This window comes from Achroia grisella, unplaced genomic scaffold, assembly GCF_030625045.1.
Source record: "Achroia grisella isolate CSIRO2021 unplaced genomic scaffold, CSIRO_AGI_Agris_v1 utg534, whole genome shotgun sequence".
In the NCBI taxonomy this organism is placed as follows: domain Eukaryota; kingdom Metazoa; phylum Arthropoda; class Insecta; order Lepidoptera; family Pyralidae; genus Achroia; species Achroia grisella.
Window position 1 is genome coordinate 926907 of NW_026712920.1, and position 16490 is coordinate 943396.

General features: G+C 33.3%; 1 protein-coding gene across 1 annotated transcript; it reads right to left on the bottom strand.

The window, feature by feature from the left end:
• Nucleotides 1–920: 920 nt before the first annotated feature.
• On the bottom strand, nucleotides 921–6793 carry LOC131847458 (leucine-rich repeat-containing protein 38-like). Its single transcript, XM_059197047.1, has 2 exons — nucleotides 5693–6793; nucleotides 921–2091 (listed from the first exon to the last, which is right to left on the bottom strand). Exons 1-2 carry the CDS (start codon nucleotides 6784–6786, stop codon nucleotides 1857–1859), a joined length of 1329 nt encoding a protein of 442 aa, XP_059053030.1. The 5' UTR covers nucleotides 6787–6793; the 3' UTR covers nucleotides 921–1856.
• Between the last annotated feature and the right edge of the window lie 9697 nt (nucleotides 6794–16490).

Consider the following 16490-nt stretch of genomic DNA (forward strand, 5'->3'; position numbering starts at 1 on the left):
TTACTATTAAAAATTCATTTTTATTTGTCAGATCTTATATTTCAGAGACACGTTTAAGATTTATAAACTATTAATAACTATAATTAAGTTTCTGCTCCGTGGTCAGATATCCGCCATTTTACAATGATAATTAGTTATTACAAAACTATTATAGCACGCGGGAATGTGCCAGCTGGCGGCACGCGCGAGCTTTCTCGTTCTTTTGTCAACATTTACATCTATATTCTTTTCTGCGTGAATATCAACTCGCGCGTGAAAGAGCGTACGTAAAGACAGCTAATAAATGAGATAGACGGGTTGAATACTATTTGTAACTCTATGGCTATCTAGAATTATAAAAAAAAACAATGAACAATCTCGATGGTGCTGTTTATAAAGACGTTTTTGATTTTATGAGAATACAAATTAACAGGCACCAAAATCATAAAACTCAAGATGTTATTAGACAGTAACAATAATATTAACTAGACCTATTATTATAATACTGGGGTATAATGGTACTTACACAAAATAAATAAACCTACCCTTTAATCTAACAGCCTGGAGCGTAGATAATAGATTAGGCGAGCCTTGCAGACTTTATCGGATCAAATGTACTTAGTAACATAATTCTAGAATTTGAAACACGTATTATTTTGTCTTATCTCTACCAATAATAAGATTTTAATATAATTAATGATAAAACCAAATATTACTTACGATTTCAACAATCTTTCCCCGTTTGGTAGCCTTATTATATCCGAGTGACGGGCTATAAATTATATGAAACTTATGTTAAGGTTCCGAAACTACCAATAGAAAAAGCGAATTTTTTTGGTTAGATTATTCTTCAAAAGAAAGGCAAAGGGAACTACGCGCTTACAGCTATGTCTGCATTTTAGAGCGAGTACATACATACCTCAAATGTGAAATTTATTTGAGCTGTGTGATTTTTATTTTTATTCGTCGTCGTATAAGTATAAAATGCTCTAATGAATTAATAAAACGTACAATTAAAATAGGTACAGTACAGTAATAGTAGATTAAGACATTTCAAATTAAGCTACGTACTTATGCTAATTATAATACTGGTATATACAAATAACAACAAAAAATACAATAACAAATAGTTACGTAAAATGACAAAATAATCAATTTCTTTTCATGATAATATAATACATAGGTACAATAGATTATTATAATTTATTGTAATCCTAATTATTCATTACTTTATTTTTAGATTACATCTATATTTTTACACCATGTAAATTTTAGATATATTCTTTCTGCCATAGCATTAAAATTTAAAAAAAGAAATAAAAACAAAACTCGTGTCTTTATCCCTGTACACAAGTATATATGGTATGTATGTACACTATACATATTAATAATTATATTTTAATTTTACTTATAATTAATTTGATTTATTATAAAATCGTAATGTGTCAAAATTTTACTTGGTTTGCACGTAAATTTTTAATTCTACCTTACAGTTCAGCTAATATCAGTTGAGAAGAACCAGCGACTCAACTAACGTAGTAATTTAATATACCACTCCAGTTTATTGCTTATTATTTTTGACTGAATCCGCATACCGAATATAGCAAAAATAATCCTCGTTTAAAAGTGCTTACTTATTAAGTTTATTTGAAGAAACAATATATATGGTCTATTCTATTTTGTTAATCAGTCAATTGTATAATTTATGTATCTTAATATTTACATTAGTAATTAAATTAATTTATAATCTACGGTCAAATGCTTCAGCGCGAGCGCTGTTCACGCTTCGCCGTTATTGAAATCTCTTCCCGCCATTTTGGGACCGCATTTTTTTAAATTTAATTATTGCATGGGGCGCTCCACACTTCCCAATGCATTTATGTGGTATTCCCTATCGTTGTATACGTTACGTAGGGGCCAAACATGTTGTAATTCTCGGAATTCTTTCTGGGTATACACTTCAATATCCATACAGTAATGGCGGACATAGCAATGGCCAATGTGGTCACAGATATGGCAACACCGATAAGTCGCTGCGCGTTAGGACACCTGAAGTACTTGTCCCTGAGCTCGAATATTCTGCTGTTATACAACGATCTTGGATACGCACATCTGAAAAATAGGACTTGCTTTATAGTCTGTCTGAGCCAACTTTGTCCCTATCAATTTTTAATTTTTAGGGCTGGGGTACTGTAATGCCCATTACCAGTACCATAGACAATACATTACGTCATTTGTTTAAGGGTAAAGTATGAGAGAATGGAAATGTAAGAGTGGTATCATAGGTATCACATGATAACGTAATATCCGTAGTCTAGTTCAAGTATATTTACGTTATGGTTACGGAGGTTACGGTTTCGGTTTCATCAGACAGGCCGTCAGACTGTTCTCCAGTCTCCCATTACATAAAAAAAAAGGCATGAAATCCACTTTGGTATAGAGCAATATTTTTTTAGTGATGAAGTTACTAAGGTAAGATTTCAGCGCAAGTTGACTAAAACGAAAAAAATCTTTCATGAATACAAAAGTATACGCTGCCTCATTGCAAGCTGAGAGCCTGAAGAGGTCAGGGATGATGTTAGTTAAACCTTTATTCTGTAACAACTATGCAATATTATCTATATATAAATACGTGAAGCAAAAAGTTTGTACTCCTTTTTATGAAAATTGGACGGCGGAGTATGAAAATTCTATCCAGAATTGCAATATTTACGTAAAATTATGCATATAAATACATTAAATGAATAAAAAACAAATTACACACCGTAACATATATTTGACTGTACTGTTTTGTTTATTGTTAAAGTCTGAATAGATCAATATTGTTTGTCTTTAATATTATTTCTCTATGGTCTTACTGAATTTGAGATTAATGAGGGTTGAATTTCGACTTCTGGGCGGCCACTAGTCTTTTTAACTATTATAAGGCATTCCGCATCTGGCCTTTTTAGCATCACCGAACTATGACTTATAAAGCGGCTGATGGCCAACTCCTGCCTGACGGATACGACTTTAGTCTGAGCGAACCGCTAGAGTTCGAATTTAGGCTCAGACCGTCGTAATTCGGCCCCCGTTCTGTTCGAACGGGGATCGATCGGAGGGGAACGGGATTCTTTGATACAACGAATGTTCTTCGAGAAAAGACGCTGGTACATTTAACAGACCCCATGGCCCGGCCCATTCATGGCGCATTTAGTCTACCAATCAAATATAGGCACGTGTTTAATTTGTTTATTTAATAGATAATTAATTTGAGATAAGAATAAAAATAAAAGAAAATTGATTAGTGCAATATCTTATAAGAATTTTTATTATCAGATAATGCAGCGTGGGCTATATACACTAACTCTGAGGCGGAACGGAGTCCGCGGGGTCTGTTAGTTATACATAAATACATTATAACATTCAAAAATTATCCTTAAGGGAGTTTTTTTGGGACTACTCTAAGGCAGTTGGCCTCAGATAATCTTCACATTTCAGCGGACGATAGGGGCGAGTGCAGTGTACTTCAAATCCGCGGAAGGACTTATGAAGCGGCTGAAGGCTAACTCCCGCCTGACGGATACCTCGGCTGAGGCCGTCGTAATTTCGATCCCCATTTAGATTGGACGGGGATCGATGGGAGGGGCCTTAAGAGGGTCAGACGTCGGAATTGTAAATAGAAATTAGCTAGGTATAGGTATATTGAAAAGTCTAGAGCAATCGAGAAATCTGATTAAAATAGATGCTGTACAGGTAAATTAAATGAAATTAATAAAGTTTTGTGATTTGGCAATGACTCATTGTATTGTGATTATTTTATAATAAGATAAGTATGAGGAAATAAAATGCTTAATAATAAATATGACAGATAAAAACCTACTCCTAATATAAGCTCGATGACTAAAACTGATGAAATAATAAACAAAAAGATCATGTGGATGACACAGTTTTTTTACAGAATCATTTTATCAAGTTTTTGATTTATTGTCTAATCTGAGTCATCGTCGGTCATTGTAGTACAATTAAAGTATTGTTAACGTTATGATATTTTTTTTTAAACGAGATATCCAGGAATTGTCTATGTAACTGTCGTACAAATTTTGTACTACATATATAGTGTAATATAATATCTATAATTTCATAGGTACATAATTTGTCCGTAGGTACATTGAGTATTTATTAAAAAAAGTAAAAGTTATTTTATAATTTGTAAGTATATCAACAGTAAATATATAACAATAATCTTGGACGCTTCTCACAGCGCAATTTGGTCCCATACTAAGCTACTGGGTACCAGACAACTGATACATACTTAAATACATTTTTTTAAAATATATACATTACATATATAGAAAACACTGAGATAGAGACAAACAACCATACTCATAAATATAAATGTTTGTACCGTGAATCGAACCTGCGATCATCGGTGCTAAACAGCTAAACCATACTGATATACGCGAGTATTGAGATAAAAGAAAGTAGAGATTATTTTTTCATCCTCGTGATGTGATCGATCTTTGTATCAAAATCCGTCAAGATAGTCAGCTGTTGTCGTGAATACGTAACAAACAGCCAGACAAGACATACTTACGTATTAATAATATTAATAATAATAAAATCAGGACAATTCACACTCTGCCATCTAGATCCAAGTAAAGCTAGCTAAAGCCTAGTTATGCATACATACATACATACATACATACATATTATATATAGAAAACACCCAAAGCGATACAAACTATCATACTCATGAATACAAATGTTTGTGCCGTGCGAAGACTCGAACCCGCGACCATCACACGTAAAGCAGTGCGCCATACCATACCGCTAGACCACCGAGATAGTCTACTATTAATATTATCTGTTACTAATCAACCTGTAGCTGTTACTGAGTAGGACATCTTTTAAATCTACACTACACTAACGAAGTGCTTAAGTAACTAGGGGCGAAACTAACAACGTAACTACCTGTTAAAGACCTCAAACAGTAATAACTGTATTCATCGGATGCCACTGTTTTAATAAATTAAAGACAAAATTAAATTAATTAATAAACATTTTTACAAACACAAATATTGGGAGTTGAGATTCTCGACTTTCTTTCCGGCTGCGGGTTCGTGGCATTTTGCCGACTTGCTACTCCGTAGTTCTATAATACTCCGTCACTATAAAGGCGCCTTCAAATTTGCTGCAGCACAGAGCACCGCGCTGCCACCGCGCGGTGCTCTGTGCTGCGGCCACGCTACTCTGTAAATCTATGTAAATAAAAAACGCGCGGCCGCAGCGCTACACCCGCACTGCGGCCACGCACATTGCATCGATCGACCTTTTGTCAAATGCAATAGTGGTGCATTAGCTTGCGCTAAGTTTGTGGAGGTCAACCTAACACACATACTTGACTAGCAATGGGGCCATCATTCCACAATACTAATAATTCTCATTCCCCGTCTATATTATGTATAAAATTAAGAATATAAATCTATAAAATCTATAAATACATAAATTTATAGATTTCTATTATCTATATATAAATATTATATATATGTATATTTAGTTGATTATCAAACTATTACTATAAACGTCGGTCGTTGTATATAATAAATTATTACTTAAAATTAATATTATATATATATATATATATATATATATATATATATATATATATATATATATATATATATATATATATTTATAGTAATAGTTTGATAATCAACTAAATTCTATTTACCTGATATGATCGTAGTCTTTTGGTTCCATCTGAAACTGCTTCAGCCACAGGATGTCGCAGTCGCATATCCATGGGTTCCCTTGCAGGTCCAGGTGGAACAGTCGGCCGAAGGGCTTACTTAAATCTCTGTCCAGCTTCGATAATCTGGAAGCCCTCACCGACAATTTCTCTAAGTTAAAATCATCGGCGTCCTCCAATACTTCGCGTCCGAAGGCCAGCCGACTGAAATACGTGAGATTCCTATTCCTCTCTAATTCTAGACTTCGCAAACTACGCAATGGAGCGAAGACGTAATCTGGCACTTCCATAATTTGCAAATTGTTGAGCTTCAATTCCCTCAGTCCAGGGACATTAACAAAATCTTCTTCTGCAATCGCTCTAATTGGATTATTTGATAAATCCAAATATTCTAATGTAGTGGGGAACTCGAATATCTCTTCCAAATGATTATCCGACACGACCAGCTGCCGTATGTCATATAGGTCAGCGAAAAACTTATCAGGTATATTCCTAAGACCAATTCCTCTGATGCTAAGTTTCTGTATCTTATTTAACAATCCAAAGCTTCCTTTTAGATCCATGATGCTAGGTCCTAAGATGTTAAAATCCAATATGACTTCTTTCAGATTATTTAGCTGATGGAATGCCAGACTGCTCACCGTTGCCAATTTATTGTTAGCAACATTCAAATACTCTAATTTTTTTATATTCTTAAACACATCTGCATCAATATATGTCAGATTGTTGAAGCTTAAATCCAAAATTTTCAGTTCGGGTAAATCGAATGGTGTTCCGACTATATCTGTAATGCTATTCCTGTTAAGATATAGTTCGAGGAGTGTCTCCGAACGCAGCAGTCTTGAGTCTAGTATTGTTACTAAGTTACTAGAAGATAAATCTAGCGAGCGCACCGTATTGGGTAGTGTATAATTACTTTCTAGTATGTCTTGAGTTTTGAACGAACAATCGATGTTTTCGCCTAGATAATCTTCATTATCATTCTCGTAGCCACACGTACAGATGTCACATACACTTACTGCGAAACACTTATAACACTGCATGAAAAGTAAAGCAATGATGACGACTGACTTCATTTTTGTAGTCAATTGCGCCTAGAAATGAAAGGAATGGCTCAATAACAATACTATATACATTGATATAAGTGATAATGTAATCTTCACAGATAATATTATCAACTCGTAGGTAATTTAAAAAAAATGACATTTTTAATACTTTAACATCATCTCTATTGTGATCTTAGATTTATAATATTCAATTACATACTTATATTAAACGATATTTACTTATTTTAGGAACGGTGTAATTTTACATGTCATATTGAATTGTTCTATGACAATAAATAATCTTCACTTTATACAGATAACATAATATTACACAGAAAATAATATTACTAAATAAAATTTGCTGAAATACAATAATCCGAAGTATCAGTGTAGAATACGTCTAAACAGACAATATAACGTATACAGATAATATAGTTAAGTTATGTACCATTCAAGACTAATGTTATGGACTGTGCGAAAGAGGATCTGATAAGAAAGGGAGCAAGAAATGAGATGACTAAGTATGAACACATCTAGGAATAACAGGGATGAATGGAAGAGAAAAACATATTACGGCGATCACAAATAAATGGGGTAAGGAAGAAGCAGATGACGAAAGCTTAGTTACGAGTATGTACCATTGATGGCATATGTTACATATGAGTTTTCTAAATGTGGTACGGGGTGTGGTGGTACGGGGGAGAAAGGATTGTTACTAATGTGGAGCAATAATCCCATTACTAGCAATGTACCATGTTAGGCTGACCTTCCTCCCTGTTGTTCCCTCTGGAAACCATCGTTATAAATTCATTGCTAATTTACCAGGATGGGCTAACTGACCACACCTCATGCTCATCATATCACCCTCCACTCGTGCTCTGCGAGCGTAAATCGTTAGCACCATTCCATTATCATCGATAACAAAAATTTCGTAGTATACGGGAACAAAATATATGACACTTTATAAGGAATCTGTGAATGATTAATTGGTGATCTCAAATAGACAATGATAAAGAATAGCCAGTCAGTAGAGAATAATGAAATAAGGATGATATTGCTCTTATTGGGTCATAATAGAAATGTGCACTCGTCTGCGCTGATTGGATGCATGATGACACGATAACGAATCCAGATTTTAATAAAATACAATTATAATGTAAAAATATAATAGTTTAATACTCAATAAATATTTGTACGCTTCATATAAGCAGATTTTGTAAGGGACATGTCTTCATTAACATCATGTACTGTACCCAAAAACGATGCACTTAACTTTTCTTTCCTCAAAGCTTTCCTTCTTCCCGATTGTCTATAAAAGATTGCTTTAAGCGATAAGACCGCCTTTTGTATATAAGTTCTTTTTGTAAATATTTTTTCTATGCACAATAAAAAGCTATACGATTATTACTCCATTAGAGTGTAAAATGTGTGTTACCCTCAATTTTATATATGTGTATGTGTGTCGGTAAAGATATAGATTTTTGTTACGGAACTATGTTATTATCTACTATTTAAATAGAGAACAAACTACGATATCTACCTATGTTTGCACTACAAATAAGATTACTGCCGACCGTCCTACATAAGTGAAGAATGTCATTACAAAACTCTTCAATGAAGAATAGGATAGAAGATTATTTATTTAAATAAACTTCAAATGGAAGCATATGGTATAGTCATACTTACTTTACTTACTTCTTTCGGAAAGCTGTCTCATAACTTATTCCTATATACATAGAATAGATTCTATTTCTATAGGAATAACCAATAACTAATTCTAATATACGGGTGGCAGGGTCGCCATATTTGACGACCTCGGTGGTCTAGCGGTCTAGCACACCGTTTTACGACCGATGGTCGCGGGTTCGATTCCTCGCACGGCACAAACATTTGTATATATGAGTATGATTGTTTATACCGGTCTGGGTATTTAAAAAAAAATATCTATGTATTTGTATCAGTTATCTAGTACTCATAACACAAGCTTTAGCTAGCTTAACTTGGGCCTAGATGGCGCTGTGTGAATTGTCCTGAGATTATTATTATATAAGGGTGGCGCTTGTTAGGTAATGATATATACAACGTTTGAGTGTACATTGCCTCGTTTATTATAATAATCAATCCTTATATAGGTACTACTTACTTACTAAGTACATTATTCATCCTTACACCTACCTAATAAAATTCAAAATAGTAATTCAAATTCAAAAATCATTTATTCATGATTGTTAGTAATGCGGACTGATGATCTCACTGCTAGCAATATACCATGTCAGGTTGACCTCCACGCGGTACCCTTGGAAACCACAGTGATAAATTCTTGGTGAATTTGTCAAGATGTGCTAACTGACCTGACCTTATGCTCATCTTATCATGATCCACAGTCAGCGCAAGCTGGTGTACCATTCCATTATATATACATCTATACGTATAAATAAAATTGGAGTGTCTCTTTGTAATATTAAAATAACTGTTTTTTACTACATGCATATGAATATAAATACGGTACATACACCAAAATATATTTTTTTTAAATTTTTGTATGTCTGTCTGTCTGTCTGTTTGATCCGGCTAATCTCTGAAATGACTGGACCGATTTTGACGGGACTTTTATTGGCAGGTAGCTGATGTAATAAGAGAAACTTAGGCTACTTTAATTTAAAAAAAATAAAGTTAAATTCCACGCGGACGTAGTCGCGGGTACAGCTAGTATACAATAAAATTATATTATCTATGCTTCAGTATGAGAAAAAATAGTATTGAGGACTTTAAAAACGTAATATTAAACAAAACAATGATGATTACATTTTTTTTGTTGTCTGTGCGTTTGTGTTTTTAATCCTAAAAACTGCTTAATCGATGTATTGTAGTACCTATGCTTCAATTAATTTAGTTTTTGACCACTGGTGGGGCACCAAAAGAAGAAGGTAGAAGGGTACTTTAGTCGATCATGAAGAATTCATAAGGCACTACAAACAATTGTTTTTTCTTTTAGGTAATAATAATAATAATCCTGGACAATTCACACAGCGCCATCTAGTCCCAAGCTAAGCAGAGCTTGTATTATGGGTACTAGACGACTGATATAAATACATATATATACATTTTCTAATTTTCTTTTCTAAATACATACATAATATACATAGACCCACACGGTCTCATGAATACAAATGTTTGTATTATGCCAAGAACCGAGCCGCGACCATCGGAAGCAAGGCGGTGTGCTAAACCGCTGTACCATAGAGGTCGTCTTTGTGCTGTTTTATTTGACACGACGTATTTTATATCATACTAGCGCCCGCGACTTCGTCCGCGTGGAATTTGATTTTATTTTTCTAAAATAAAAGTAGCCTAAGTTACTCCTTATTACATCAGCTACCTGCCAAAAAAAGTCCCGTCAAAATCGGTCCAGCCATTTCAGTGATTAGCCGGAACAAACAGAGAGAAAAAAATTGTAAAAAATGGTATTTTGGTGTATATACCGTTTTATTCATATGCATGTAGTAAAAAACTATGATTCGATACAAACGGATACTCCAATTTTATTTATATGTAGATATAAGATAACAAGTTTTTATTCTAATTAACAAATTAAGACGAAATCACAGTAAGTTCATTTCGGCATCAAAGTCTGCTCAATGAACAGTCAACACTAGGCTTCCAAACTACATGTCTGTCTTGATGTGTATCCAAACTATATTCATTGCCTGATAATGTCCTTATTTAGAGGAGAAACACGTGTCGCAATACGTTTATAGATCCAATAAAATAAGATCGCAACTTCTAGTAGCTTCTAGTAGTGGTCAGGTTTCCGCACTATATGTTTGGTCTCACACATGCTAGTGATAGTGAAATTAAAGAAAATAAATATAAATCAATTAAATAATGAAATGAAAGCAAGTTTTAAAAGTAATTTAGTTTTTGTACAGAAGTTTCTGTTTTCTCTTCTCCTTTCAACTTTTTTAATTTTTTTGTGTGTAATATACATATATATATTTTTCTCTCAAGGGGGGAATATCTATGGGACATAGTCACCTAGATACATCAAAATAATAATTGCATTTATTTAATAATGTCTAATAAGACAAATTCAATATTGTGTACTAAGCACTGCTGTGTCTAAACTGTGTCACCCCACCTTACATTTTCCTATTGTTATTTAGTATATAAGATCATTATTTCTATGTACATATTGTCAGTTTATCATCATCTGTATATTACAGACATCGTCTCGACTAACAACATAGTATCATTTACCCGCAACATCCTTTTTATTTTTTTATTTATTTTCTTTGACGTTAGCAACTTACAACAACCTAACTGCATCTATAGGGTTATTAGTCCTAAATTCTACTTTACTATAGGATTAATTCTCCATCAAAAATAGCTAGAATTTATTTATTTATTTGCTTTGAACAGGTTACATTGTTCTTACAAATAAATGCATAGTTATATTTAAATGATGTTAAAATTAAATTTAATAAATATTTATAATGAATATTCATCATAATGTTTCCCTATAGTAAAATGTAATTAAAAAATTATAGCTACATCAAACAAAGAAATGACTCTTTATGTTTCGTCACGATTTTTCATTTTCACAATGATTTTCAATTAAATGATTAGTCAATAATGAAACTTTGCATGTCATTTGTGAAATTTTTAATGCAATGATTCGTCAATTATGAAACTTTGCGGGTAATTTGTGAAATCATTTGTAACTTGTTTCCATTATGACTGTCATGTAGTGACGTCACAGTCTGACGTTACACTGATCTAACGTCAGATTGACAACTCGTGTTTATACATGTTTCAAAATATATATATGAACATTTATGTATGATATGATTTATTTATTTATTACCACATAAAAAATAATATAATTTGTAGCGTGTAGTTCGGTACAGAACCGTATTGTAATTTATAATCCAACACTATGTATGCATAACTTTTTTGTCCAAACCATGTTCCCAGTATATCAGGGTCAGGTCTCTCTGCACATTTGGGGCCAGAGAAATCTGTTTGGTGGTCCGAGTAAGTAAGGTTGCCCAGGTCCATCTCTTTATTAATAATGTTCCACCAAGTGGCGGAGACAGGCCACAGCTTCTATCCATGAACCAAAGACAGGAATTCATTATAAAAAAAAAGTAGCTTGTAGATAGATAGATATGTCGTTTATTTGATTGATACTAATCACATACAATTACATGTTCATAAATATAGACAACACATAGTACGACATAAGGTTACAACAAACAGCTCGTGAGATCAAATCTAACCCAAAAAATTTATGTAAATTTATGTAGGTAATATTTCTGATTGACTACGGTTAATTAAACTATGTGTTTAAAACAAAAAAATAATAGTCCGAGAGATGGTGATAATATAAGCTCGCCTCTTATCGTTGGATACAAATATATTCAGTGACGTGAAATTATTGACGAAATTTCATCCTGGCTTGGAAAGTAGAGCGTCAAAGCGCCCCCATACAAAACCCCCATTGAAATGTATGCTTGCTCATATATGCAAAGTTTAGTAGAATATAAAATACTGGAATACAAAATAACTATATACAATTTTGTAGCCAAGACGAGTTTAAATGTCTGCCGAAGTAAGCTTACGTAATCGAAAGAGTTTAGGCACTTCTTCACTTCCATTATGGTTCCAATTTTATTCTAAATAAAGCAGGTACATGTTATATTTTTAAATCTACCATCAGTGTATTAAGGAGTATATATTGAAAGTACCATACCTAATTGAACTGGTTTGATATTCAAATAGGTATGTCATTTAAAATTTACCTTACACTATGATAATGTAGATCTTTATAGGAGTTTTTAAAATAATTTCAATTTTATACTTTATTTGCTAAAACATATTTAATGTAATATGGACTTTATTCTCCGCATTTAGCCTCTTATTTGGGCCGTTGTACGTGTAGAGCCAAGACTACTCTTTAGTAGCTAGCCAAGTTTCTTTCCAGAAGTACTCCCTGGTACTGAGGATTTGGGTACATTGTTGCGGACTCCAGGAATACATGATTAGTCGTTTCTTCGGCGTCAAAGCAGCCTCGACAAAGAGGACTGCCTGTGCATGTATTAGAGTTTGTATAAGGGACAGTGGACCGTTATGGTCCGTATCATTTTTTTCTTGTCTAAATTATTTTGTCGTTTTTGTTTTCAAACATGTCATCCCCATTATATTAAACCTAATCATAACAATTCTTAAAAATATAATTATTTTAAGGTTAGTCTTATCTAGGTTTAGTAGGAATACGTTTTGTTAATCGTTCGTTAAAGCATAGGTAAAAATTAGTTCCTGTAATAAAATATTTGAAACATTATATTATACCTAGTAGGCACGAAAATATATTTGCTACATAATAAATAAAAAAACGTCGTATTAGTAGTTAAGTCGAGAGTAGGTACCTACTATGTCATTATATTTATTTACGAGTCGATTACGAAGAATAAAGGATTCAATTTATAATGAAATTCTTGTAGAAGATATAGATTTTTTATTAATTATAAATTTTAATACGTCACAAAGAATATTTTTTATCGTGTTTTCTGTTTAGGTATCGTGCGAGCAGGAACTATTTATTTATACATTTTTGGAGGAACAAAATTAGGATCGAAACAACCATGTCGGTGTGAGGGAAGTTATCTAACTTCTCACTTTAACAGAGTGACTAGTGGTATACAAATAAACAACGTAGAATAACAGATAAACAAAAATATATTTCTTTTTTTTTTTGGACTACTCTAATGCTGGCCGCAGTTAGTCTTTACAGTTTCGCCGGACGATAGAGGGCGAGTGTATATGGCACTCAAAACCCACGGAAGGATTTATGGAGCGGCTGAAGGCCAGCTCCCGCCTGACGGATACGACTTTAGTCTGAGGGCACCGCTAGGGGTTCGAACGTCGGCTCAGGCCATCGTAATTTCGATCCCCATTTGAATTGGAAGAGGGATCGATCGGAGGGGTTACATTTCTGAACAACTTAGTAGTTACTGCTAAGTATTTTTGGCTAAACAATAGCAGATAATGAAAAAATGAAAAAGACCAGTTTTGTGCAGAATTTTTTTCTCTCCAAATTTCATTAAAAATGTTTCTTCATATTTCTTACCGTTATCGAGTTATTTTGAAAAATGGGGTTTTTCGAGTTATTTTGAAAAATCATCTACGTAAGTTGAAAAAAACGGAATACTCATTAGTAAGTACTAAACGAAGCGATCAGTTACTATTTAATAATTTTCCAAAAGTATTTGGAATTATATAAATATAAAATTTTGAAAACCAATACATATTTTTAATTAAACGGCGAAATAATATTTTATATTTAACTCGTTGTTAAACGAATATTATAATTGTAATATTTTATTAATTTATTTAGATAAATTATCACTTTCCATTAACTATAATTATATTCCCTATATTCTTCTACACTCGGTAACGGCAGAATGTGGAAAGGACCTCAATAAAAATATATTTTCAGCTAACATATGTACTCATATATATTCATTACTAACTGTGCCTGCGGTTACAATCGCATGAAATTTATAGTCTGTTATTCTGATGTACAAACTATTTAACTGTAAAGTTTCATCAAAATCTGTACAATAGTTTTTGCATAAAGGCATAACAAACATCCATCCATACTCACAAACTTTCGCGTTAATATTAGAAAGACAGTAAGTACTAAATTATTATTTAAATATTACGCCTGTGGCGCTCACTCGTTTTGCCGCGTCTAAGCGTGGCAACACTGGCGATATGCAATTACAACCAAGTAATCACAATGTCATCGGACGAGCTGATATCAAAGTAATTATTGTTAATACATGCAATAAAAATATATTAATATAAAACGTGGACTTTCATTCCGGATATAAACTTTCATATTAACCTATTAAATACAATCAAATCCTCTCTGGAACCTACGAATGCTGTTATTAACATAATGGAATTTATAGTTGTAGATAAATTTAATTACATAGGTTTTACTAATTTCATTATCTTCAAAACAATAATAATACGAATTGTTTTATGGTTTTACTACCTGTGCCAAGAATTCACCCGCGTGAAATTTATAGTCTGTGCTATTCTGTGGGTATCACTGTAGGCAAAGTTTGAACACAATCCATTTGAACAAGTTCCATCGATACTCATAAACTTTCGCATTTATAATATTAATAATAATAAGATTACTTTACTAGCTGTCCCGGAGAACATTCTTTTGCCATATAAAGTTAAGTGGGTACTAATATTGCTATTTTTTTTTGAGGGTTGATAATGGAATGGTACACCCGCCTGCGCTAACGGTTTACGCTGGCGGGGCACCAGTGGAGGATGATAAGATGAACATGAGGTCAGGTCAGTTAGCCCATCGTGCAAATTCACCAGGAATTTAACATGATGGTTTCCAGGGGGAACCGCGTGGAGGTCGACCTGACATGGTACATTGCTAGCAATGGGGTTATCAATCCACATTACTAACAATCCCCTTCCCCCCACTAATATTGCTATTAAAAATGGGGGTTGGGGATAGAATAATAAAAATTTTGGGTTGTATGTATTTTTAATGGCAAATAATAAAAAAAAGCTAGGGGTGGATAACCTTTATCATTTAGGGGTATGAAAAATAGATAGTAGCTGATGTCTCAGTTTTTTTTTTATTTTGGACATTTCAACATTATATTGTTAGTTGCACTAGTGTTACCCATTCACTACTAGCTATGTCACACTATTAGGTTGACTGGTAGAGATCTCTTTTAGAGATAAGTCCACCATTGCCCATTTTGTATATAATTAATTTTTCTACTCTGTTTAAAAGAACAGATTGCACTGAATGCTGCAATAAATGAACAGATGCACTTGTAGTTAATCTAATAATTTTGATCGCGCGATAATATAGTTAGTATCTACTTATTATCAATTTTAACATTACATATGTACAATTGACTTCATACGTGAGCGCCTATAGTGTATGTATTCATATTGAGTTTTTTAGTTGTCTTTTCTTCAAAGTTGTATTTCTTCGGACTACTCTAATGCTGATGGCCGCAGCTGTCCTTTACAGTTTCATCGGACTATAATACAAAAACTCCACACGAAGTATCTATAAACTAAAATTACTATACTAAAAAAACTAAGTAAAAAGTAAAAAAAACGAAGTATAACTATACGCCAAACTAAGTATCTAACTCCGCGGAAGGACTTATGGAGCGGCTGCAGACCAACCCCCGCCTGACGTATACGACTTTCGACTCACGATACGACCCCCGTCTGAGGGCAACGTTAGGAGTTCGACCTTAGCTCAGACCGTAATTTCGATCCCTGTTTGAATTGGACGGGGGATCGATCGGAGGGGGAAATTTCCCCTCAAAATACATACATCTTTGAATTAGTGTTATAGTGAATTTATTATGTATTTTTATATAGAATTTAGGTTAAGTTTGTATTTCTATTTTATTAGTCTAACATAGATAGATAAATTCTTTATTCACAATTACAGACACATAACATACATGAGATACAGAAAAACACGAATTAATAAAAGAAATGTAAGTGGCTTTATGTGCCGCAAAAGTGAAAAGGTAGCCAACTCAGCATAATGCTACAAATAACTGCAGCGTTGATATTCTGTTGGCTCCTTACTTATACTATACTCATTACTAAAAAAAATTATATAAATATTAAACATCGAGCTCTTTATCAAAATATATAAAGTA